This window comes from Pterocles gutturalis, unplaced genomic scaffold (assembly GCF_000699245.1).
Source record: "Pterocles gutturalis isolate BGI_N339 unplaced genomic scaffold, ASM69924v1 scaffold30561, whole genome shotgun sequence".
Classification (NCBI taxonomy): Eukaryota; Metazoa; Chordata; class Aves; order Pterocliformes; family Pteroclidae; genus Pterocles; species Pterocles gutturalis.
The window spans coordinates 16671-43018 of NW_010106436.1; the positions used below are offsets into that span (position 1 = coordinate 16671).

General features: G+C 38.8%; 2 protein-coding genes across 2 annotated transcripts in view; one reads left to right on the plus strand and one right to left on the minus strand.

Annotated features, from left to right (window-relative positions):
- The window catches only part of NPC1 (Niemann-Pick disease, type C1), a gene marked incomplete at its 5' end in the record, with an annotated part of 22005 nt that extends 9834 nt beyond the window's left edge, over positions 1–12171 (plus strand). Inside the window, 15 exons of the mRNA XM_010087786.1 lie at positions 546–648; positions 1607–1796; positions 2212–2394; positions 3162–3276; positions 4095–4222; positions 4308–4448; positions 5027–5116; positions 5224–5414; positions 6204–6319; positions 6896–7025; positions 7414–7614; positions 8451–8682; positions 9781–9894; positions 10704–10866; positions 11532–12171. Of these exons, the coding sequence (XP_010086088.1) occupies positions 546–648; positions 1607–1796; positions 2212–2394; positions 3162–3276; positions 4095–4222; positions 4308–4448; positions 5027–5116; positions 5224–5414; positions 6204–6319; positions 6896–7025; positions 7414–7614; positions 8451–8682; positions 9781–9894; positions 10704–10866; positions 11532–11614 (2180 nt within the window). The remainder of the gene's footprint in view (positions 1–545; positions 649–1606; positions 1797–2211; positions 2395–3161; positions 3277–4094; positions 4223–4307; positions 4449–5026; positions 5117–5223; positions 5415–6203; positions 6320–6895; positions 7026–7413; positions 7615–8450; positions 8683–9780; positions 9895–10703; positions 10867–11531) is intronic.
- Positions 12057–26123, minus strand: LOC104472208 (chromosome unknown open reading frame, human C18orf8; the record flags this gene model as incomplete). The annotated part of the gene is made up of 19 exons (XM_010087787.1): positions 12057–12249; positions 12987–13212; positions 13356–13424; positions 13510–13614; positions 13772–13849; positions 14029–14148; positions 14857–14963; positions 15321–15449; positions 16001–16054; positions 16483–16527; positions 17641–17752; positions 19128–19233; positions 19342–19431; positions 19885–19988; positions 21612–21752; positions 22931–23017; positions 24092–24148; positions 24531–24615; positions 26047–26123. Coding segments are annotated over 19 exons (1872 nt in total), but the record flags the coding sequence as incomplete, so codon positions are not given.
- Between the last annotated feature and the right edge of the window lie 225 nt (positions 26124–26348).

The window sequence follows — 26348 nt, forward strand, 5'->3', positions numbered from 1 at the left end:
GGTGTTCAAGGCCAGGCTGGATGAGGCTTTGAGCAACCTGGGCTAGGGGGCTCGGAACTAGATGATCTTTAAGGTCCCTTACAACACAAACCATTCTATGATTCTATAACTTGACAGATAAACACAGATGTACTAAAACAGCCCTTGAAGGCAAGCACTTCTTGATTAAACTGTATGGGTTTTGTACTTAAAGTAAAATCTGAGTGTGCAAGAGGCACCATGTTTAGGAGACCATGTCCTGTTCCTTGTTAGATGGAAGTCTGGTTATATAGTAGCCCCTTGTCTACCCATGCAATAATTTAATGCTGGGGTGCCATGACCGTGATAAATAATTACTTCTGAATACAGTCTGGAGTGCTTACCAGCTTCTCTTCTTATTTCAGTAGTGTGTGTGTGAGAACCCAGTTTTAAACAGACTGCATGTAATGGAGTTGTAGGGATGCGATTGCTTTGGAGAATACTCATTTTAAACTTAATTGGATCTGCCTATACTGGAATGTAAGCTCTGTTTCCTAATGCCTGACAATTCTTTTCCTACTCTATAGATGATAACTATAATAATGCTACAGCGCTTGTTATTACTTTTCCTGTCAACAACTACTACAATGACTCAAGAAAGCTAATGAAAGCCTTGGCATGGGAAAAGGAGTAAGTAGGCTTCTTGTATTCTGAAATGTGAATAGAGCAGCTTTAAAGGTTATGTATGAAAAACACCTGTACTGTACTGACAGTTCCTCAGTATAACTACAGGGATGTTTTGAGTGGCAAAAAAATGCTTAAGGGCAGACTGTACTGGTCATAAGACTTTCACTTTATCTAGCATACTTCATTTGCTTTGAGATAGGTTCTAGTCTTGTTAGTGACCATCTGGCCAGTTGCTAATAAGCAACTTTAGAAAGAATTTTATATATTTTTACTTGGGCTAGAATTACACAGGTAGACTCACCAATCTACTGGACCATTACCACCAGTGGAAAGGTCCAGCATTATCCTGTAATTGTTAAACTGAACTTTTTAAAAACATCTTCCAGATGAGGGTGTAAAGCTTTCATCCCCTTCCCCATCTTGAAGAGCTGACACTGGCTTACACCAGCTAACTGCTCTGCCTAACAGTTCAGATGATAAAAGTGACTGCACTAGCAAGTCTGAGATTTAAGTCCAAGTGTAACTAGCATCTACCTGTGCCACAAGCACCTCTCTTCAGTTAGGGGAACTGAAATAAGGGCTAATAATTCTTTCAAGTACTGTGAGCAAGCTGCAGTCATATTTTGTGTGTGTACTTCTAGAGCTAGCTTTGAGGAAAATTGCACTTAGACTTTTAAATAGCTTATGGTTATGCAAGGTATCCGTATCCAGTTGTCCTCAAACTGGAGAGAACATGGAAAGTACTTCAGCATAGTGTATTTTTAGTATGTGAAGTAGAGTTCTAGGGGTGTGTAGCCGGCACCCATCTTTTAAAAATGAGGAAGGTCCCTCAAAGTACTGTCTGACCGCAGTGCACTCTTGTACCACACAGACAATTTAAACTTGCCATCAACAGACTACCAAGTATTTCTAATACAGCATGTTTTATCCTTTAAAGTGTGACACTTTTTTTTTTCTTTAGGTTTATTAACTTTTTGAAGAACTATGATAATCCAAACTTAACTATATCATTTTCTGCTGAACGGAGTATTGAAGATGAAATCAATCGTGAAAGCAATAGTGATATTGGTACTGTGTTGATAAGCTATATTGTAATGTTTCTGTACATCTCCATAGCTTTGGGACATATCCACAGCTGTAGAAGACTGCTGGTATGTGTATAGTTCTCATTGTTATAAACACTGAAGCTACAGTTTTCTCACTAGTTTTTCTTAGCTTTAAGTGACTTAAATGTTTTTTGCAGAATGCTTATATTCAGTCTTGTCTGTAAGCATTTGAGTCCTCCTTAGGTGGAGCTAGGGGGAGCATTGTCCTTCTTGTCATACTTGATAATTCATGTGTGCCTCATAGTGTCGACTAAGTCCATTTTCACTTGAGATGTGCAGTTAACTTAAGCTTTAAGGCTTGTAGCTTCAAGGTTTTTTTTATATATCTGGATCTTCAAAAGAACCAGAAAAGTAAGCTTCTACTAACTACACTAAATGTAAGAAGATGATTTTTACCTTTGCTATAATCTGTCCTGTGTGATCATGCTGGTTTGGTTGACAGTCGTTATGACTTTTTTAGGTGGATTCAAAGATCTCCCTGGGCATTGCAGGCATCCTGATTGTACTGAGCTCAGTGGCATGCTCTGTAGGTATTTTCAGCTACTTTGGAATCCCACTGACACTGATTGTGATAGAAGTAATTCCCTTCCTGGTGCTGGCTATTGGGGTGGACAACATTTTCATTATGGTTCAGACTCTTCAGGTATGTATTTTTCCATACAGGCTCTTTTAATGTGACTGTTATCTTTGAAGGCTGTTAACTTGGAGTGCAAGGTCTTCTGCATTCCAGTGTTCAGCCCAGTCTGAGCAGATCTTGACTCCCACAGATTAACTAATAGTCTTGGAAGAGAGATAAGAATATATATATGTACATTCCCTGCCTAACCTCAAAAAACCGCCCCCTCCCCAAAAAAAAAAAACCCAAACAATTAAAACATCTGCTTTTTCTTACTGCTGGTTGGTATCAAGGTCACTTAACATAGTTTGTGGGACACATACTAATGATGTACAAATTAATAATATTTTTAACATCTCTCTCTGATAGTTGTAGAACTTGACTACTGTTGTGATCACTTCTAATTTTAGTGTATTGTGAGCAGTAATCATGGACTAAACTACATGCTTCAAACCAGGGACCTCTGACATTGTTAGTGGGGAATAAGCTTTCTAATTTGACAGGTTCAGTAACCAACTGAAACTGGTACTACCTCTGGTAAGTGTGTGGTTTTGGCTAAAATACTGAACTTACAACTGTATTCTAAGTTAAGGTTGAAGCAAGGCAACAGGGGATATTCATGCTGCTTTTGTATTGGAGGATCTGTGCTTTTATCTAACTCATGTTTATGCAGTGAAAACGATAAAAGATAGTTTTGAATGTTTGAAAGTTGTCATAGTTTTTTTTTAAGCCATATGAAAGCACTTTCTAACTTGCATGATTCCTAATTATAGTAAATTATTGCCTTAAAACAGAGAGATGAGCGCCTTCAGGGTGAAACTCTGGATAAACAGATTGGCAGAGTCTTGGGAGATGTGGCACCCAGTATGTTTCTCTCATCTCTTTCGGAGACTGTGGCATTCTTTCTTGGTAAGACTTTAATATTTGAAGATGAGGGCCTTATCGTACCTGCATGTTGCAAGAATCAACAAAAACCTAAAATATAAAAGCAAGAATTTGTAGAGTAAGTTCTTAGCTTAGTTGTTCATTACTATAATCAAGTTTAACTTGACCTCTGCTGAGGATAGGCATTGTAGAACTTTATGAGACTGGCACAGTTAAAAAGATGTAATTCTGAATCTGTCACGCTCTTCATCTTGAAAGGCTGAAGCTTTTTACTGATTTGTAGTGACTGACAAGTCTAAATTTGACCTTGGTAATATATCAAATATCGGGGTGTAGTAGCTCCTACATGGCATTCAGTCATCTTGCCACAGCTTGGAAAAACGCCCCTATGACAGATGATGTTTGAGGTTCACTCTTACGGTATGTGTTAGAGGCAGATCTTATGTTGTTATCCTGCAAGAAGAAATTGTCCTTCTTTCATAATGAACTTGTTTACTGGAAGTGCAGTTTGCCATTGGTTCAACCATTGAGTGGCTTAATAATTGAAGCAAGATCTTGCTTGACAGCACTCCTTAACTGCCCTCTTATACAGCCTGCACAAGACTAATAACTTTGGAATTGAAAAATGTTTTAAAGCTAGTAACCTTCTTTGAACAGCTTAATGCTGTCGAACAGGTCAAAGACAGCAGTTGTAGCCAGGCTTATATCAGCTGCTTTCTTTACTTTGAAGAGAAAAGCTCTTTGTCCTGCTAACACTTGAATTGGATACTGTCTAGAAAATGCCTGTGCACCCCTAAGAGAAGGCAGCTTTCTTGTTTAACAAACTGGGTCACTTCTTTCAGGGACACTGTCTACGATGCCAGCAGTTCGCACATTCTCCCTTTTTGCTGGAATGGCTGTGCTCATAGACTTTATTCTTCAAGTCACTTGCTTTGTAAGTCTCCTGGGCTTGGATATTAAGCGTCAAGAGGTGAGTGTAAATGCATCTGTAACTGCAGTGTAATACAGATGGTATCTTCTGCAGAACTGTACTAAATCTGGCATTTCCTTTTCAGAGGAATAGACTGGATATTCTGTGTTGCATCAAAAGCAATGAACAAATGAGTGGAGTCCAGCGTTCTGAGAGCATCTTATATTTGTTCTTCAAAAATCTGTATTCTCCATATCTGCTTAAGGATTGGATGAGACCAATAGTAGTATGTATACTCTGTTTGCAGTAAGCAGTCATCTAAACTTGAGCAAAAGCATAGTGAGACTGAAGGTCTCATACTGAAGAAAAATCTTCAACACAATGAAACAAATGAAGCTTCTAGGATTTTTGCTTTCAGCATGTTGGAATAAACTTTTGTAACTGCAAGAGTAGCTCTAGTAAATAAGAGGCTTGACCTTGGATTGTCCAAGGCCCAGATTTAAGAGTTGCATTACTGACAATAAAATCACTTCAGGCATATGTCAAAATTGGCACATGTTGGCTTGTACATTGCATTAATCTAGAGTGGTATTGCTGAATCTGTGATTCAGTTTGAGGTTACTGTGCTTATTTACAGAAGGTGTTTGGCATATCTTTCACTACTGACTTCTAAGTATAAATTATCCCTTATGGCTCTAAAGAGAACTCTGACTAGTTAGGTTGTACTGCTGCTGTTGTACTAAGCCCAGGTAGCATACTTAAACTATAGCCTCTTTGCATGGGTCCTGTTAACTTAGTAAATTACTTCTGTTGCTTGTTGTTTCTGTACAGTTCTCAATTCCATGAATTTTTGCTTTTTTGCAGATAGCAGTATTTGTGGGTGTTCTGTCATTCAGTACAGCAGTTATGCACAATGTAGAGATTGGACTGGATCAGTCTCTTTCAATGCCAGATGTAAGTCTTAAGATCATGTCGCTCTCTGGCAATTTGTGGCTGAATTGAAACCTTATCTTTTGCTACCTCAACACTGTGTAATGGTAACTCAAACCTTTCCCTGTAAGGACTCCTATGTAATGGATTACTTCAGCCAGCTCAGCAAGTACCTGCATGCAGGTCCTCCAGTCTACTTCGTGCTAGAAGAAGGGCACAACTACACCTCTTTGGAAGGGCAGAACATGGTGTGTGGTGGAATGGGATGTAATAATGATTCACTTGTCCAGCAAGTTTTCAATGCTGCGGAAATTGGTAGCTAGTAAGTCTTTCATGCTTTTCTCTGCATAGTCACATAGAAGAAATGTAGCTGACCAGTGTGTCCTTTTATTTCAGGTTCAGCTGTTGATTGTACAATTGATACTCTATTGTACTTGCTTTATACTGTGGTTTTGGGGGCAGGCAGGAAGGGAGAAAACTGTGGCAATCCCCTAGAATGAGGATAAAACCTGTCTGGATGGGTGGGATATGTTGATGTACTTGGGTTTGGAAAAGGGGGCATGATCCTTCAAGGAATCTGGGGAGTGGTAGGAAAAAAAACTCATTAAAACTTTTCAGTATGGTTAAGCTCTCATAAAAAATTACTTGCATGCTCAGCTTCTAAACTTGGTAGATAAACTAGCCTAGCAAGGCTAAGCAGGAATTATATATGGAGTTCAGCAGCAAACAACTGAAGAAAGTCTCATCCTAATTCCTTCTACTGTAGATCAGTGGTTTTACTTCAGCCTAACTGAAGGAGGAGCCTGGCTTGAAAACTGAGGAAATAATATCTGGAATAGGATGGGGTGTAGAGTGGACAGGGAAATAGAAAGCTGAGCTTGTCAGCGGAGCTTGAATGCAGGGAAGAAGCTCCTGCTGTTGGCTAGCTGCAGTGTTATGAGCGAGACTGACTCTTGGATGGGGTACTGGAGCTGTGGAGTACACGGAGGGCTAAGTAGCTTGGACCAGAATGAGTTCACATGGTGTAAGTCAGCAGTGGAGACCTTAAGGGATGTGTTCTGGAATGAAATGTAAAATTACTGATGATGGATATGTTGCATTACTTTATTAGCACAAGGATAGGCTATGCCCCATCATCCTGGATTGATGACTACTTTGATTGGGTGAAGCCACAGTCATCCTGTTGCAGAGTCTACAATACCACTGGACAGTTTTGCAATGCTTCAGGTATTAGCATCCATCTTGTTGCTAGGGGATTAGCTTGCTTTTATAAGTTTCACAGCCAAAACATGTTATCATGGTACGAGTCAGGTGAATAGCTTTTCTTACTGTGAGCAGGCATCTCTTGAGTTGCCCTCTATTTTGTTTGAACTGCTGTTTGAGTGAAATTAAACATCCTACTGGAATGCTGTAGGTTGAAGACAGCCTACCTAAACAGCTGATGTAATGACTATTCAAAAATAACTTTTTATAAAAAAAGTTCATCTGTCTTCTGGTTTGATTTGAGCACACAAACTTAGTGCTCTGTTTTTGTTTGGATCTTTCAGTTTGCCATAATTCTCATTGGGTCTAATGTAGACAGTGCAAAAGTAACTGCGTTCTCTGGTAGCCCTTGCCTTAATAGTAATAAATAAAAAGGGAGGACTGCTAACTTTAGGCATGATTTCAGGGCTGATCAGTTATTTCATCAGTGCAAATGCTTTTTATGGAATTGTGTCCTGTAGTATTGCAGGTCAGAAGTTACTAGTGTTAGGACAAAGAATACTTGATCCTGTAGCTGACCATCCTTTTGTGTTTCTTTAGTCACTGATCCATCCTGCACTCGTTGTCGACCACTAACTCAAGAAGGCAAGCAGAGACCACAGGGCAAAGACTTCATGACATTTTTGCCAATGTTCCTATCGGACAACCCTAATCCTAAATGTGGCAAAGGGTAAGTGTGCCATATTCTATATATCTTGCTTAGACTAGTATGTCAAAGCTACTTGCTCTGGAAGTGTGACTTTTTAATGTCTGCAATGTTGGTTATCTAATGTCCTTCCAGAAGTCATACAAACACTGATATCTCACCTGTTCTGTAGTATTGTCTGAAAATTGGGAAAACAAATGCATCATCAACTACATGGAATAGCTTTCTCCTGCACAAAGAGAACTTACATAGTCTGGTTTTGTGTATCCTGTGCAGTCTTGAAATGTATTGTGCTCTGAAGCTTTTACCAGTTTTGGAAAAGTTAAAAACAAGGCTATGTTATAAAAGCTAATAAATTCAAATGGTGCTTACTGACACTGACATCTATGTTTATCTATCTGTGTTTATATAGAGGACATGCTGCATATAGCTCTGCTGTCAACTTTATAAACAACAAATCTGATGTTGGAGCTACTTATTTTATGACTTATCATACTGTACTGAAAAAATCACCTGATTTTATTGATGCTATGAAGAAAGCTCGGGTTATAGCAGATAACATTACTGAAACCATGGGCTTGAAAGAGAAGAACTACCGGGTGTTTCCTTACAGGTATGCTTAGATCTTTCTTGCCTTAGTGACAAATATTCAACTTGAGGAACTGAGAAAAGGTACTGGTTCATAACACCTTAGACTTGAGTCTTGTGTAACAGGAGGTAATACAGAGGCTCTGGAATTTCTAGTAAACCCACAAAAATACAAATTACATCCACAGCACTAACTCTTTACTGTGGTTGATAACTAAAATTAAGAAGCCTGGCTTCAGCTTGGGCACTGCCTAGCTTTCAGAGTAGAGTTTAATAGTTCTAACTTAAGTAGGTACGTTGACCTGGGTCATTGCAAGCTTCCATGTGAATGTATTGACTTCAAACGTAAGTAACTTAAAGCAAAGGCAGCAGTGATGTCAAGTCCTGCCTGTCTGATGGTAGCATGATTAACATATAAAGACTCTGTATAAGACAATGGAATTGAGTTGGAATTGGTATCTGTACAGCTGAAATACTAATCTCTTTGCTTCAAAGAATCCTGTCCATTCTGATGGTCTCACTGCACAGTTAATCAGTTCAGACCCTCTGCAGTGGTTCCTGCAGATACCACAAACAGGCTGAGGCTGAGGAGCTACCTTCTGGCAACGACTGTAGCTGCTTATACTGAAGTGTGGGGATTACCCTGACTTCCAGATACAACTTTTATTTGAAGTGTTAGTGAAGAATTATCGTGTAACAGCTGTCAGTGTTCTGTAGAAATCATTCCACTGATGCTGGGAAACCAGTTCCTGTTGGTGACTTCTATAAAGAAGGGAACTACTTTATCCTTAGCACAGAAGCTAATATGATATTAGCATATAATAAGGAAGATGGCTACCTAAACTTTTCTTCTTTCTACAGTGTGTTTTACGTCTTCTATGAACAATACTTGACAATTGTGCATGATGCTATCTTTAACCTCTGCATCTCCTTGGGATCAATATTTTTGGTGACAACTGTGCTGCTAGGTTTTGAAGTATGGGCTGCTGTTGTGGTTTCAATAACTATTGCTATGATAATCCTCAACATGTTTGGAGTGATGTGGCTCTGGGGAATCAGCTTGAATGCAGTTTCATTAGTAAATCTCATCATGGTAAGTTAACAAAAATCCCTCTGCTTCTGTTTCCAAGTCTTGAACAGGTCTGTGTCAGATAGTATTTTCTACTAAACTTTGACAGGCATTTGAACAGTAGTGGGACTATGTTAATACATCTGGATGGCATGTAAAAAACCAGGTTTATTCTGACTAGTCCTAGTACTGATAAGATAACAGGAATTGAACTGTAAGCTGTACTGCATCTGGTGGTGGTCTCTTCTGTTCTGCAGAAACAGTTGTATTGCCTGCTATATAGGCTAGGTGCTGTTGCACAACAGTGGAGGTTTTTTTGTGCCTAAGGCAAGGATACATAGATTAGTGTTAAGGCTTCTGCTATATTTATGTTCTACAGAGCAGATCTGTGACCAGATCTAGCACCAGTATTGCTCCTGCATAAATGGATGAAACCACCTGGGAAGAGTGGTAAAACACCCCAGAATTTAGTAACTAATAGCTGAGTGCTGGAGCTCTGACTTACTGGCTCTCTAGAGATTTAATGCAGATCTGAGAAAGTTATGGGAGAGTAAACTGTTGCCCCATGCTACGACTAGGCCTATGTTCATGCAAGTCTACCTGCTAGGTAAGGCTAAGATTTGCCAGCTGTTCAATTATTATGTTGTAAATTACTATTTAAACTGTTTGCTTTTAAGATTAGACTACAATGTTAAGCTCAGCTGAATTTTTGTGGTATCAAATCAGCATGTATACTCAGTGTTACTCTAAAGCAGTGTTATTGCCGCTACTATCTGTAAACTGATTTTAGTGTTTGGTGTTCACTGCATGCACTGTATTGAAGTCAGCTTCTTCAACATCGAGAAACTTTTGCCCTCCAAAACTATCTCATGTTCTGGTTTCTGTTTAATTGGATTAATTATCTATTAGTAATGACTAGTGGTAAAATGCTGTACAGTACCTGTAACAGTCTCTAGTCATCAAGTAATGCTGAGCTTGTAACTTCTGTTAACACTTCAACCCTGGGAACTTGAACACAGCTGCTAGAACCTCTCTAGCCTGTCTAGAGTTGAGAGTAGATATCTTAACATCAAAATATTCATCTAAATGATGTTTTCATGTATGTTTCTTTTCACTCTCTAGAGTTGTGGTATTGCTGTGGAATTCTGCAGTCACGTGACGAGAGCATTCACTGTTAGTACTAAGGGCAGTAGAGTAGAGCGTGCAGAAGAAGCTCTGTCTCATATGGGCAGTTCAGTAAGTATCTACTGTATGTAGCCAAGTTACAACTTTAGAGACTATGCCAATAACCTTAAGTCATAAAGATGGCCTTGCCTCTTTTAGGAATTCTTGAGTAAAATTCTTAGAGGTCAACCTAGGCTTCTACTAGTAATAGGGTGATGAAGACTCAATTTTTAGTCTGATGGTACTACTACCTAATAGTAAAGAACAGAGCTAAGAGTCTTAGCTGGACTAGTAGTTTGCATTAACCTTGAATTGTCACATGGAAGTTTAAGTGCTCCTCTCCTCCAAATACTCAGAGGTGACTAGGAAAGGTTGTTCTAATATGGGATGCAACTGAAGCTTTTTGAATGAGCCCTGCTTGCAGTATTTAGGCAGTACTATTATGTCACTTAGACTAAGATAAGCAACCTGGATGGGGTTGGTGCAACCTGGATGGGACTGTTCTGGTGCAACAGTCTACTGGACCCAGGTAAGGAACTTCACTGGAATGTGAGTTACTTTAGTAATAGCTTTCATCTGTATCTGCCTGAAGTAAAAATTAAACTAAAACTAGGTGGCTGTACAGATTAGAGTGGATTTTTAATCATACTGAGCCTGGCCTGTGGTGTCAGATTCTAGTGGGACAAAGGTGAACTCTTCTCCTGAGTAGTTCTCGGTCTCCTGGTTAGGTCTTGGATTTGATTCTAAGGACTAACAGGCAAGGAGGTATACTGCATATAGGAGCCTCAAATCACATAAGAATTTTAGCAAATGTTAAATACTTAAAGCAAATGGGTTACATGAAGACCTACTTATCACTTAAAAACACTTATTTTGGACAGGTTTTCAGTGGTATCACACTGACAAAATTTGGAGGAATTGTAGTACTGGCTTTTTCCAAATCTCAAATCTTCAAGATATTCTACTTCAGGATGTATCTAGCCATGGTTCTGCTGGGAGCAACACATGGACTAATATTTCTTCCAGTTCTGCTTAGTTATATAGGTAAGATTGACAGTCTTCTCTAAAGTGCACTTCAAACAGAAATAGCTACCTACCTGTGGACAGTTTCTCTCCATTAAACAGGACAGATTGCAAGGTTAAGGAGCAGTACTTGAATATGTCTCTCTGTCATTCAAGTAGCTGGTCTGTTGGAAAGCAAGGCTGGCCGGTGGCCATGCAGGCTCGCTGTTACAGACATGCTGCACTGATGCTACCGCAGCCTGTCCTGTGTAGTTGCACTGTGCTGTTTTTATGGCGGTGGCTGCCTAGGCCCATGTGGCCCAACAGGCAGCAGCATGAGTAGTGTTTCTAAACCTGGGGAAAGGATGGTGGATGGGAGCAACAAAGCTGCTGTGGGACAGTTTCTGCATTGGCATCTTGCTTTATAGTAAGGATGGTCCAAACACTGTCCTCTTGAATCTGGAAATTCATGCCTGTGCTGTAGTTCTTAAAAGCAACCTTTAACTGAGCCTTACTTAAAGGGGTTAAGAGCAATGGGGATTCACCTACTGCCCTTGCTGCTGCTGGCACCTATTAACAGCTGAGCAGAAGCATGTTTCTGAAGTCTCACCAATGTTAAGCTGAACCTAGACAACTAAGATCACATGTGGTTCTTGATGACTGATCTGCCATAACACTGAGACTTTGGAATAACTGCTTTCTTTCAGGCCCATCGGTAAATAAAGCTAAAACTCACGCTGCACAAGAGAGGACCAGAGGTACAGAACGGGAGAGACTCCTCTACTTCTAGTTTTTAACAGTGTTCAGTGGACTCACAAACTGTGGCTTAGGCCCAACTCTTCTTAAGAATGGAAGTGCAGCAGCAGTGTTCTATGACTATCACACCGTAACCACCACTGACTTGACTCCTGCACAGATTCAACCAGAAGATACCAGCTGCAGCTTTGGACATAGCTTTAAACTCAGGAAATGCTACGTGTGGCTTATATAACAGTATTAATAAAACTAGATGTGTTAACAAGGTTACTAAAACACTTCTGTTTTCAAGAGGTTGCATCTTTTTCCTCTAGAAACCTAAACCAGCTGTATTGTGAGTTGAATAGCTTTTTTGCCAATGAAACTGAGGTACGAGAATGGACTGCTAAACCACTGACACTAATTTTAAATGCAGGTCAATGCAATTTTTGTCTCTATTTTTAGGGGGAAGCCATCACAAGTTGTAATATTTTTAGTACTCTTTGCCAAAATGTCTTGTATATACTTTATTATAAAATAGCAATTTTGTAGTTCAAAAATCTACTTAAATGCAATAAATTAAGTTTATACATTTCGGTGGAAGAGTCTTTCAGAATGTTGTGGGCTTCATGAGAGCTTGTTCTCCAAAAACTTGTTTGAAGAAGGTGACATGTTCTTCACAGTGCTCACCTAAGGGGGGGTAAAATAAACATTAAAACTCAAAACCTGAGAAGCAAGATTGTTTACTCTCGCTTCCCTCAATTTGTAAGTACTAATTCTTATCTTTACTGCCTTTAACAATTCTAAAGTAACAATTTTAAAGCACTGGACTACAGAGTATCTTCAGTCCTGTGACAGGTACTCTTGTGGTAAAGCAGATGTCTGATCTAGTTCCTGTATCTAACCAGCAGATTCATATCAATGAGAGTTCTTTACTGTCAAGATACAAGATCTTGGAGTGGGATTCTGTGCCGATAGACTATCTGGTCATGAAGAACATGTTGCTGGTGTGAGCAGTTTAGCTTCGTTTTTAAATTGTGAGGAACTGTAGCATAAAACAGGTCTTGAATTTTTGTCATCTGTAGAAACAGACAACTGAACTCAAAAGCTTATTGACCCTGTTCCTGGCTTAATGAGAAAGCACTAATTGGAGATAAAGGCTTTGCTAAATTAAGCAGTGCAAGCAACTGCAAGCCAAACAGGTTAGCTTAATCTGCAAGTTCCTTTTTGGCTCAGTCTCTTTACTCCTGGGTGGAGTATTCAAAGTTAACTTGTCTTATCCCTTTGTAACTATACTTAAAGGTAAACTCTAAACTACAGGCTCAAATACACCAAGAATTTTCTCCTATACTACAGGCTCAGCTGGAGTGGAAGTAAAATGAGTCTTAGTTCTTTGTGTAACTGAGTATCTTGGTCTAACTGCTTACCTGGTGTGAAACTAGGGTTTCCTCGTAACCGCTGATTTCTTTGTTCAAAGAATCTGAATATCGTATAGAAAAGCATGTCATCTTCTGCTTGTTTTGCTGCGTCAAGGAACTTGCGGGCTGAAATGCTGTCATGTCCTCCAATACCCCTGATGAATCTCAAGGCAGACAAAACTTGGTGTTTGGACAACAGAACTTCCACTATTTCATCATTTGCTGTGGAAAGTCTCTGTGAAGTCAATCACAGCTGTAAGGCTATGCTTCTAATAAATGATTGAGATGCTACCTAGTCACTTCAAGCTTGGTCAGGTAAGCTGTTTGACAAGTCTAACCCCCATGTGACACAGAGTTAGTATAGTCTGAAATGCTTACTTTTAACATGTCCAGAGAGAGCTGATGAGCAGGAGGGTAAATGCTTTCCAGGGACAGTAACAGACAAGCCTAGGGCAAAAGTAGAAATAGCCTTCACATTCTGAAGGCTTCCCACCTCCATCACTAGCTTATTGAAGCAACTTGTTGTACATACCAAAGGCTTTGAGTCACTGAGCACATGGTACTGCAGAAACTGATGGAGCATGTAGAACAAGTTGTGTTGAACAAGGGTTTTGACAACCAGCTCATACAAGTAGTGCTGTGAATGCAGGAGGAAGACCATCAAAGGTATGTCTCAATACCAGTTTTTACGATCTAGAAGGTAGTATTGTATAGGATGACACATGACCAAGACCTCTGCAACTCCAAGTAATTTCATGGAGTGAGGCAATATACTTGGCATGTAAGTACTTTACCTGAACTGCAATCTGGAACTGGTTAAGAGAGCGAATGTATTCCATCAAGACCGCTATAGTGAACTTATGAGGTGCTTCCTGGACAAGAAAAAAAGTGTTAGGTGGAACTTGCATAGCTTCCTCTGTTAATGACAACCCTGTAAGAATGGGCATCAAAATACCCTAACTCTGACAATAAAGCCTTCTGCAGGCTATTTCAAACAGGCATGTTTGCCACTCTGAGACTGCTGCCAAACTATCACTTAAAATTAACTTACCTTCTTCTCTGTAAATACAGATAAAACATGTGTGTACATGTCAGACTGGTCAATAACTGCTTGAGTGCGGACTGGACGTTTCAGGAGTGGATTACTTCTACTCAGGCCTGCTTCTACCACCTACAAGAAGAAAGCCTTTTTAAAAGAAGACTAGTGTTGTAATACAGCTTCAGTCAGGCTCATCTGTACAGAGACTGGTTTTCACTGGGAACATAACTGTAAACATGTTTTGTTTATAAATTAACATCTGTAGTCATGTTATACTGGATGCATTCTGTTCAGTGTAGGCTTTCATATTAAAACTGCTTTTAAAAGTTACGTAAATGTAGTTGCTATTACATGCCTCAAAGCCAGGAGATGATTCAAACTTACTACGGTGATACAGGCACTGAACTTTAGAAGGATTTTCAGTATGTGGCTGCACTGAGTTAGTGCTTGAACTTGGTATTATAATAGAAGTATTTCTGAGATGCCTCGGGGCTGCCTATGTGGTATAGTGTGCCACACAAGCAGTGGTTTGGAAACCATTTTGATAGTTCTGGGTTCCAAGTTGCTTTCTGAGCTTCTGCTCTCTGCTTTGAAGGACAGGGGTGTGTTACTTGTCAATGCTAGAGGTGAGCTATGCAGCATCTGTCCCAGGGGAGTGCTAAGTGGGGGTCTTACTGCACCTTGCACAGTAGGCCTTCTACAGTGAGCCTGAGGCAGCCAGGAGCAGCCAGGACCTGGGGGTAGGGCTGAATTTCCAAAATAGAAAAGAGCAGGTATTTTGCCTCCACCATGATGCAACCTGAAATGTTTTTGTAAGCTGCTGTAGCTAACATCATTTACCATAGTATAGCTTTGCTCAGCTTCCAAATACTTCTTATATTCATGATTCAGTTTGTCAAAAACAGTTGCAATCACAGACAGTGATCCCCTTTCTGGCTCACTGAGCACTGAAAAGATAAAAAGAGAAAAAGAACTATGGAGAGAAATAACCAGGAGGTTACCTTTAGCAAAAGGTGATCTATAGTCTAAGCCTGATTCTAAACTTTAAAGAACACTTTCAGTCATGTCAGGTGTATTTTAACTCAAAGGAGCAAGGCGGGGGGGGGAAGAGTTGAATTCTTTAATGTGGTTAAGTAATTCCTTTAGAATGGTGACTGAGGGTAGTCTAGGCACATTACATTTTACAGGCCCAAGCTAGCTTCAGAGGTGATCTCAAATCTAAGAACAGCCCCGCTAACTTGTGTGAGCATTTATGAATAAGTGGTATTGTACTTTCAAGATACAGACAAAGCATGTGAACTTACTTTGAGAGCATACAGATAGTATAACCATTTTGCATTCTTTCCTTTGGAGAAGGAAATCCATTAGTTTTCCTTTATCTAGCAAGAGGTTAACTACAGGTTCAAGTTTCAGTTGAAGACTCCAGAGGTAACCTTGATTTGAAGGAGTAAAACAGAAAGTGAATTGCCTTATACAGTATAGCCTAGACATCCACCTGTTCCACCTTGAATGAGAACTCATCTCTATTATAGAATCATAGAATAGTTTGGGGTGGAAGGGTGTTTAAGGGTCATCTAGTTCAACCACCCGTGCACTGAGCAGGGACATCTTTGACTCAATCAGGTTTCCCACTGCTCCACTCACCTTTGTGTCATCTGCAAACTTGCTGAGGGTGCATATGATCCCCCTGTCTCTGTCATGATTAAGATACTAAAAAGTACTGGTCCCAATATGGACCCCTCAGGGACACCACTCATTGCTGATCTCCACCTGGAGATTTGCCTTTCTCAGGCTGTTTTAGAGCAGCATTAGCCCTGAGAAGCTGTAGTAAAGATAGGGTCATCCTCAGCTGTCATTGCCAAGAGTGATCCTGTCTTAGTAGGTACCTCTCCTTCATCACTTTGTTTTAATCTGCTTTGTGCAGTGAAGGTATAAACTAGCCACACTTTAACACCAAGTATAGTAGAGTCAGCTCACCACTTACCTTCACTTGCACTGATGATAATATCAGGTTGAAAGACAATCCAAGAAGAAGAATCTATATGTTAAAGTTCTAACATCTCTATTAACATTGATTCTAAACTGTTGCTACTAAATTCACATTACTGTACTGAAGCAGATCCCATTAACATACTTTAATTTAATGCCACCTTTTCTTGTAAGGTCTTGAACAGTATTCTTAGAATTATATCTTCACTTTCATGCTGCACCTAATCAGTAATTTCATACATGCATCCCAACTGACCAAGAAATGTAGTATTGTGGTATATTATGTTTCTGTATTTACTACTCTAGGAAAGCACCAGTCTCTTATGAAGCATACTATTTTGTCTTTAAGTAAATATGCATAATCTGCTAACACTGACTTCAATGGGTTAAGGTAAAAAATGCTAGCTTCTTCCGTGCTTGGTACATAGAATGAGGTTTCAGTAAGACTCTGACACTTGTAGAGTATTTAAAGGATACAGAGTTTACATGGAACAGGAGACTGACTTGTCACAGAAGCTGGACCTGCAGAAAAATTAACATTAGGTGAAGAACAGTGGTACTCTGGCAGCTCTCCTACACTAATAAAATACAAACTACAATCTTACACTGAAAAGGCAAGTATAGATTGTAACATTTCTAGCAGTCCTACAGCATGCAGGCAAAAGAGAGAGACCCATTTGTGTAGCCAGATCATCTACAAAGAATCTGACACTGTGAGAAGGCAGACAGTTTATCCAAAACATTATTATTTTGTTTTTCAGACAAGTGAAATCATGCATACAGAAGTATTCTATCTCTAGTATTATAATTCTAAATACACAGACTTCATTTGCTGTATTTATATGTAATCACTTTAGTTTCTTAAAATGCAAGACTGATTTGTACTTTCTGATCCTAATCTTTGTTTCATACAAAGCTCTACCTGCAGATTTATCAGTCATACTTGTTTTTAGTGACTTCAAAACTCAGATGTTAAAGAGCTTTTAAGGTGCAAGCATTCCTATAGAAGGCTCTTTATAGATAAGAAAGAGATCCACGCTGCTTTGCCCTATTCTAGTGGAACTATCTTCAGACTATTTCTAGCTACTTCCAGCTTGAGGGTAATAATCTGCTACACATGTAGGACAGGAGATCAGACAGATAATCCAGGAGGAGTCTAAGCATTGAAGTCCTAACATTGATCTTAGCATTGCTTCTAAACTGGTCCTAAACTTCATTCTCAGCTTGGATTGACTTTCAGCCTCTTTATGTGATTTAGGAAGTTTATAGTCGTGACTGAAGCCAGAAAAGCATGGAGTGCTTTTGAGTACATACACAAGCTTTTATAGCTGTGGCCAAAAAAAAAAAAACAAACCACAAATCCACCACCAACTTTGAAGTGTAAAAGCAAAGTACTATGGGACATATGCACCTTACTTTTCTGTAGCAGGCACAAGTTTGGAACACAAATTTAAGCTCAATTCCTTCTTACCCTCTCCTAAATATGTATTAGAAGTGTTAGTAACCGGCATCCTAAGAACTGAAGCTCTCTTGTATGCCAGCTGTCACATTTAGATAGTCTTAATCACAGTATTAGGCTATTTATCACAGACAATCTTGATAAGTGTTAGGATATTTATTACATAGTAGTTCTACCTGCTACAGGCATTTGATAGGGTTGTATTGATCGAGGAGGAAGTACAAACTGATGGATGGTAGTAGACCCATCAAATTCTCCTTTTAGCTTGATGTCAAATATAACTGAAGTCTGCAATTGAGAAGAGGAAATTAGTACTCACAAATGTGAATTGCCACCCCTTTACGTGTATTCAAGCTGCTTTTTACATTTCCGTCTTGTGTACTCCATTAGAATGATAGAATGGGTTGGGTTGGAAGGGAGGTGCTGTGGGCAGGGACATCTTCACTAGATCAGGTTGCTCCAATCCCTGTCCAACCTGACCTTGAACACCTCCAGGGATGGGGCATCCACAACTTCTCTGGGCAACCTGTTCCAAGGTCTCACCACCCTCACTATAAAAAATTTCTTTCTTCTATCCAATCTAAATCTACCCACCTTAAGTTTAAAACTATTGCCCCTTGAACTGTCACTACAGGCCCTGGTCAAAAGTCTCTCTTGGCCTGTCTTATACACCCCCTTACAAGAAACCAATATCAAATTCACTGCTTAGTTATAGATGCTGGAAACTGTGAAGAAAATTCTGCATCTTCTTATGATCTCCTCATACTTCCACCATTCAGTTTTATTCAACTCAGGTCTCTAATGCTTCTACCCAGTACAGACCACATTCTTAGGCTTGCACAGTGGAAATTAGCTTCACTGTCGGTGCTAACAAAACATGACTTCAATTATTGGTATCTCCTATTCCATCCAATTTTTACTCTGTTTTTATATACTCATGTTTACAGCTTGACAAAAATACTGGAGAATAAGTGCTCTGGGTTAAATGCTGATATGTAGAATTAACATGAATTGTAACTGAAACATCAACTAATCATCCTAATGAGATACTGCGTCCTGGTTCTTGAAGCTGCCAAGAGAAGATAATACAAGAAGCTAAAGCCTTTCCGCAAGTGAAGACCTAAGTACCACTTCAGCTTTGCCACTGATCAAGCCCTGCTACTGAGACTACAGACAAGCAAGTTTTACTTAGGCTACCCTATGCAGGAGATCATTTGTGTTCATAGAAGTTTTTGCAGATTTGGGCCTTCAAACTAAAGGAGCGTAAGTTTGTGTCATAGAAACATATCATTGAAGTGTGATACAAGAAGCTCCCAGGATTAATAATTTACTGTCCAATTTAACTCTACCGCTTTGTGTAATGCCTTGAAAGCCTACACAGTGCAGCAGCAGAGTATCATAGGAAACTAACCAGTAGGAAAAAAAAATAAAGCGTATGAAAAAACAGGTATTAGCAACAGCCCTAATTAAATGTTAGCCCAACAAGGTGAAAATTATAACTTTGAATATCTCATATCCTTATGGTCTTGTTCCTGAAAATACTCTGGCTTTTAGAAAAGCTAAGCAAATGCAAAAATATTTTCTAGAGCTAACAGGCATCATTATTAAAATATGCCCCCAACTTTTAAAAGTTAAGGCACAACATAATATAAATAAATTATACCTCAGTATCCTGATGATGTACTACCACCAAGTTATCCACAACATTCAGTGCAAACTTTCCAGTTCTGTTCAGCTTTAAAATATGTGTCTTCTTACAGGAGCCCTCTCTACAGAAATAGAGATGAGAACAGGTCAGTAAGCTTGTCTAAACTCAAAAAACAGATGTCTCTTACATGCACGTGAATTGCCATTTATGTTCTTCATTCTGCTCTTACCTTGGTAAGTGATAGAGGACTACTTCTGCTCCTGTACTATTGGAAGTCCTTGAGTGATGCCTCAAATAGAGAACATAAAGCTGCCCATATCTAGTGAGACAACAGGATTAAAGCATTATTTTCAAATAAGAGCTCTCCTAGTCTGTTAGAGACGTACATTTTATCCTAAAAGAACAGATTACCTAAGTCAAGTGATCAATTAATTAAAAGTGAAAGACTAAACCAGCTCTCGATACATCACAATGCACAGCCTATACTTGTGCAAGTTAGGCATCTAAGAAAAACTCTACCAACATAGCAGTTCAAAAATTAAGCATTCTCATAATTTCTGTTTAATCAAGACTTGTCAGTTAGCTTCCCCTCCCTGCCTTGCCCCAAAAGAGTTGTTTAGATGCTTTGTTCAAGGCAGTAACTGAAGCACTTTAAAGCAGTAGCACTGTTAGGACAAGAAACAAGTGCAACCGTGTTAATGCTCTTGTCTTTTCTCAGCATCCACAACCTGTCATACTTTTCCAAGAAAGGCTTGATTTGTTAGATACATACATTGTAGCCATAGCAATATCTCTTTCAGAAAGGCTGAGCTTGGAGGACTTGGGTGCTGCAGGTAACTCAATTTCAAATTTTGATAGTTTTGACATCGTTCCACTCTGTTAAACAGCAAAAAAAACCCCAAAGAAATCCATTGTTAAGACTCGAAACAAAACATCTCAAGTAACCTTTAATCAAATGCTGCATCAATGGCACCCTCATGAGGTGGAGAATGGTGACAGCCAAAAAGAAAAAAAGGTTGACACTTTTTTCTTACTGTGATCCTAAAAACATGTAGTAGTATAATTCTAGCAGCTTTATCATCTTGATCTTATAACATCAGGTTTAGCTAGCAAAACACTTCCATTTTAATTCAGTCAAGACAAAGTTGTATGCAGATGCCATTTACAATTGGCCTGGAGGTCTCAAAGAGCAATTCTCTTAACTTCCTTTCTCTCTTCCAGCAAAACATATGCCCCAACTCTTAAATAACTGCTTACTGGCAAGGGGGAAATATCAGTACCTCCTCATACAGTCAAGAGTCTCCTTTTGTTCCTGCTAACTCCAGAATATGCCTTATATATAGAGCATATTCCAGCTCCTGCCCAAGGCTTCCTCTCTCCTCTTCCTCTTTTCCTATAGAATTTATATTTAAGCAAGCTTTCACAGTTTCCAAAGCTTCTACTGAAATTCACTTCCCGTTTTTATTAACTCATTCCTGAGTGTGAATTGTGAACACAACAGAAATATACCCTTTGCTAGAGCTCTATGTTCAACAATTATTTTAGTACAGTACCTTTCTCAGGAAATCGTTAAAAATTACCTAAAAATTACTTAACTTCGACCTACAACGTGACACTCAATCTTAAGGAGGGGGAAGCATGATCTAAGTCCTTAAAAAGAAAGCTGTGAAAGGCTAATAAGTTCAACCCAAACACCTAAGAGAATGTCATTTCAGGAACCAATACAGACCCTACACAAGATCAAACCAGGAAACCTATTTGAATGAGCTTCTTTTTAATCTCTTGCCTTAGACTACCAGAGAAGTCTTCTTAATCCTTTGAGAGAAGCAAGATGAACTCTGTAGTTCTTTTCCTCATTTTTTAAATCATCTTACTGCATGATTAACTTAAAACAGATTCTAGTTTTTAGTATACACTTTTTCCAAGCCAAGAAGAAAAATACATTCCCAGCAACCTTAAGTGTTGTCCACAGGGAAGAATACTAAGAGAAATAAATACTGTAAACAAAGGCCTCTCATGCTGGGGACAATAGTTGTTTCTTGAGCACTACTTTTTATCTTTCTTTTTCAAATTCATCCACTCACACTTGGAATGTTGTAGTTACAAGTGAAATGTCCTTAATTTTTCTTTATTACCACACTACAGAGTATAAATAATATATACTTATTTAAGTGAAAAAAAGATCTCGCGAAAAATATTTAAGTTGTCATATATTGGGTCACTATTTTTTTTTTCCTTTCTCCAGGTCAACTGTCCAATATTAGCCAAACACACCTCTTTCCAAAGAGGACATAAGAAAGAGCAAATTACTTAATTTTAGGCCACCACCTAGGAACCACCTTATAGATTTTTGTTTTGTCCTTTGCTTATTGTCATATAAAGATGTGAACACATGCACGTCTTGGAAGAGATCCAGAAAAAGCAATAGAACGTTTGAGTGAAGCAGCAGCCTAAAGAAAAGGAAGCACACAAAATGAAGTTTGGAACCTATCCCTTTACCTTGAAATAGAATGGCTGCAGGACATTGCCAAGGACAGTGGTTGACAGAAGAATAACAGAGCTCTCTGGACAATACATGTACCAGTTGACATTAATACTCTGATTCTTGAGAAGTTTTAAACTTCGTTTCTCTGGTAATACCTGGAAACACAGGATATTAGCATTATATTACCATGAGTATTCCAACAGCATAAATAGTACTACACAGTCACTAGGAACGTTAAGTGAGAAACAGTTCAGTGTAAGGGCATTTACAGTACTAGATTAAAAATCAGAAATCTGACAATTACAGCTTAGGCCCCAATTTGCTAAGGAAATGCACATCAAATCCTCCTCAAATTCTAATGAGCTGAAACGTGTTGTCTCTTCCCTCTCATCCAGGTCTGGGTATAAGTTCTGTCGGTAACAGAGACACAACTAGTGAAGTTTTCTCATTACAGTATCTTCGCTGCCTTCACTCCCCAGATTCCTTAGTCTTTTATTTTAAGAAACTCAGTATATAAATTGATTCTCTTCATTTTAAGGGCTTAAGTAACTTCTCTTCAAAAACACACTTACTTGATTTGGTCCTTTTACCTGCAGGGTTGACATTCATAATCCTTTCAGGTGCCAAATATATTTTTCTCCCTCAGTCAGCAGGAAATAATGCTGGTTTTTCAGTTCCTTTCTTTAGTACTAGTTATTAGTAACAGTAATTATGTGAAACACCATGTCTTAGCTCCAGGACTGGAACTATTGGTGCATAACTTTGCAGTAAGTTTATAATACCCCTCATCATGAATGTGAAAAAGGGCTATTAATACATTACATTTTTCCAAAAACATACGCAAAGGTAATTACACATAACGCAAAGGAACTCAGACAATGAGATCAACATAGGAGGAAGCTGACAATTTGCAGAAGGATATCACTATCTTAGTCAATTATTTGTTCTTTGCTGCATTTTAAGCATGCACACATCCTCCCCAATGCCGATTTGTTTTGCATGAGGTAATATTTAACATTAGATTTAGATACGCATTTCCATCAATCCAAAAGCACATATTAATCTAGCGTTCTCAAGGATTAATTCAGTACTCCTTTATACAGGGTCTTTGTTAGCTGTGCTAAATAACCTGTTAGTGTTAAGTTCCCCCACCTCAAAAAGTATTCCTCTCAAAGAAAAATTATCGTAGTCTGCACACAAAACAGCAGAATTTCCTTTTTGAGTCATGCTTTCTCAGTCAGAGAGCTAGCAGAAAGGAATTCAAAGACACTGACACAAATTTACATTTTCAAATCTCTAAATATGTCTGTCCTACAGGAGTTATTTGTATTACCTGATAGAACTCAATTCCTTGATCTGTGATGAAGACAATTTCTGTAGAACTTGTCCAGCAGAATCCTAGAATATTGGCATTCTTTGTCTTTTAACAAACAAGGAAACAAACATTCTCTTACTTGGAAAAAGTACCTATTCAGATAAGCTAACATTACTAAATGAAGAACAGGAAACCAAAGGCAATTTAGTTATCCAATCACTGGAGTCAATGCTTGTGGCCACTACACACCCAGCATGCATCCAGCTACTTTTGTAAAGACTTCCAAAACTATGTATGAACACAACTACTGTATGACCTGAATTTTTAGCAGCACATAAGATTTACAAGTTTATTACACAGTCAAATTTTATTTTCCCCCTGAATACAACAAAGTTCCCTGGTTCAAACCATACTGCCAAATTCAACCAATTCCTGACGTGAAAAGCCAGTTCCTTCTGTTGACAGAAATCAAGAACTAAGTGGAAATATTTGCCATGACTCCACTCAGAACACTACCATAAATGCTTTGCTAGAATGGTTTACTCAAACACATGATCTTAAATAATGAAGCAGAGAGTGCTTCAGCTTTAAAAGTCTACAGGAATAAAGGGATCTGTGTAAATCAGATGTTTGAAAATTTACTTTAGCATTCTATTACCCCAAAATGTAATTTATTTTAGCTGAAAGTTGGAAAGTACCAAACAATGAAAATGGCACTTGTTTCTGGTAAAAGAATCATCAAAAAACTGGAAGGGTTGCTTAAAAATACCACTGAGCATGCCAACTAGTAATAGCTTACTATCACTGATAAGCGAAATTAGGGCAAAACATCCACATTAACGTATCTGGCATTAGTGTAATTACTGTCCACTGTTTCTATATCAACAGCACTTTATCTCTTCTCCTTCCCAAACCTTGACATCTGTTGCCTCCACAGCATTTCCAGTCCTTTCTAGGAAAGAATTAAAGTGACTGGACCAAGAAGTTTTTTACAGTACTGGCAATATCTGTTCATTTACCTCAATTCAGATAGATAGTAGTGCCTACACATCTCATTTACTTCATGTTAGTGTTTTGGAAGTGATATCTATTAGTTCTCTTGTAGAGCAAAGGCCACCAGGGTAAGTAACATTAGAGTTTCACCTAACTACATAAGGTTTGGACATTTACTTAACTTACCTTACATTCCTGTGTATATTCTAGCTGAGGGCTATCTGGAATAAAATTCAAAAACTCCTGCAAAAACACCCACAAAGCATATTAGCAGTTATGAAGCACAGACAAGATACATACATAGATACAAAAGAACAGATAGTGGTTTATCACATTGTTTTGGATGAGGTATATACAAGAAAAACTCAACTTACTATATCCCACTTCACCCCTGCCACGAAATTCCTTATAGGAGTTGGCTCACCCCACACTTTTTCTTAAATGATGATACTAGCAAGACAACAATGGTGCCTATTCAGCCTCTCAGGATGATAAAGGAATTTCCACTACAGCTGTTGTTAACCACCAAACCTCTTGAACTTTTGTCTCAGAGGCTTCTGCTGTGGTACTGTAAGCAGAAGATTTCCAGATCCAATTCCCTATCTGCAGGCTGTAGGCTCCTTACCACACTCTTCAAAGTTCTCTGCACAGCCAGTATCTTGTTCCCCAAGGAAAACTTGATGCACTTCACTTCTCCTTTGTCTTCCATCCTATACAGAAAAAAAAAAAAAAAAAAAAGTTATGGAGATACTGTCTACAATAATTTCTTACAGAACTCTAATACACCCTCAAAAAGACAATGAGAGAGGGGAAAAAAGTGTAATGAAAATGCTTTTGAATACAACTTATGAGTGTTGCTGGACAAGTACAGGATTCAAAATTCAGACTGGAAGATAATGACAGTTCACTCTTCAGAAGTCCGTTAAAGAAACATGGCTGAGGTCGCACAAATTAGCACCTGAAGTTCTTACAAACGCTCAGAAGTGTTGGCCTACGATGTGGAATTGGAAGACTGTGGGACTATTCAAACCTGTGTTCTCAGTTCTGTCTCAGTGAGTCTGAAACTCTGTGACACTCACCAACATCCTGCAATCAGCTCCTTTACTTCCAGAACTACTGCTAATTGACACAAGCCTACTTGCTTCCCCATTAGGACACATCCTCTAGAAGAATTTCTGATGTTACAGGGGGAGTGAGGCTGTTCTCACAAAAAAGTGTGTTCTTACCAAAACAGCAGGAGTACAATTGGAATGAGCAAGGTAGTTCTACTTCCAGTATGCATTAGTAAGTTCAGACAAGGAGAGAGCTAGATGGTCAAGCAGGAAAATTGTGGAACCTCCTGAAGTTCACTGAGTATTTTTAGCTTCCTCAGGATTTGTGACAAGCGTAGTCAAATAAAAAAGTCAAATAAAATAGCAACTTTCAGGACAGGCCCTATGCAATGCCTGACAGATCACAGTAAACACACTTCAACTACAAATTGGTTCATCCACATCTGGATTGAAGCAACCTTCGAGTAAAAGAATACTTTCTTATGTAGGGACAGCAGAGCTCAAAGAGCCATTGCTCTTAACAGAGGCATATTAAGAATAGTTTTCCAAAGACAAAGTACTTTCATTGAAAGTACTGTTGTCAGGTTCTGCAAAAAAATGTTTCCACAAGAAACGGAAGATATAAAAGAAGCCAATTTAGATTGAACAAGAAACAGAATGCAAGAAACCCACATGTAGGAAATACTGTACTTGAATCACAGGCATGAAATTTAGAAGTTACGGTTCTCACCACATTTAAGCTTACTTCATTTTGTTTAACTTGCTAAATTGTATCCTCAGATAAGCTACTGCTGCAGTGGGAAGCAGAAGCTTCAATCCCCACACTTGCTCACATATATAGCATGCTTTAATAAAACAACCCTGTTTAAAAAAAAAGCCACAGCATAATAACTTTTTTTTTCCCAGAAGACTATAAATTCCTGAGGGTAAAGCATGCCATCTTAATTGCACGATTATATCTAAGAACAAAATCAAAAGATTATTAGAACTACTTATAAGTTTTGTGCCTGAATTACAGTATATCAGGACTCACATAATTTTAAGACTGCAGAGTTCTATCCCAAAACAACGAAGATGAAAGTGCCTTACCTGAAGGAAATGGGATTTCTATCCTCCAAACCTTTAACAACAACTCCTGTAGCTCCACCAGATCGAACAGCAAAAACCTATAAAAAAGAGTTTGGAACATGTTTGTAGCTTCTTCAAAATCATAACCTTAACATGCTTTCTCTTCTATAAGCCATACCTTTTTTTGGCTAGACACAATTTTTGCTCTTATGCAGATCTGCCAGTTCACACTGAGATTCAGTAAATAATCAGCTCCTTCCTCTGGAATCCAATTTTCCTTGGAGCTGACAGGTTTAAAATGGTACCATAGCAATCTTGCAGAC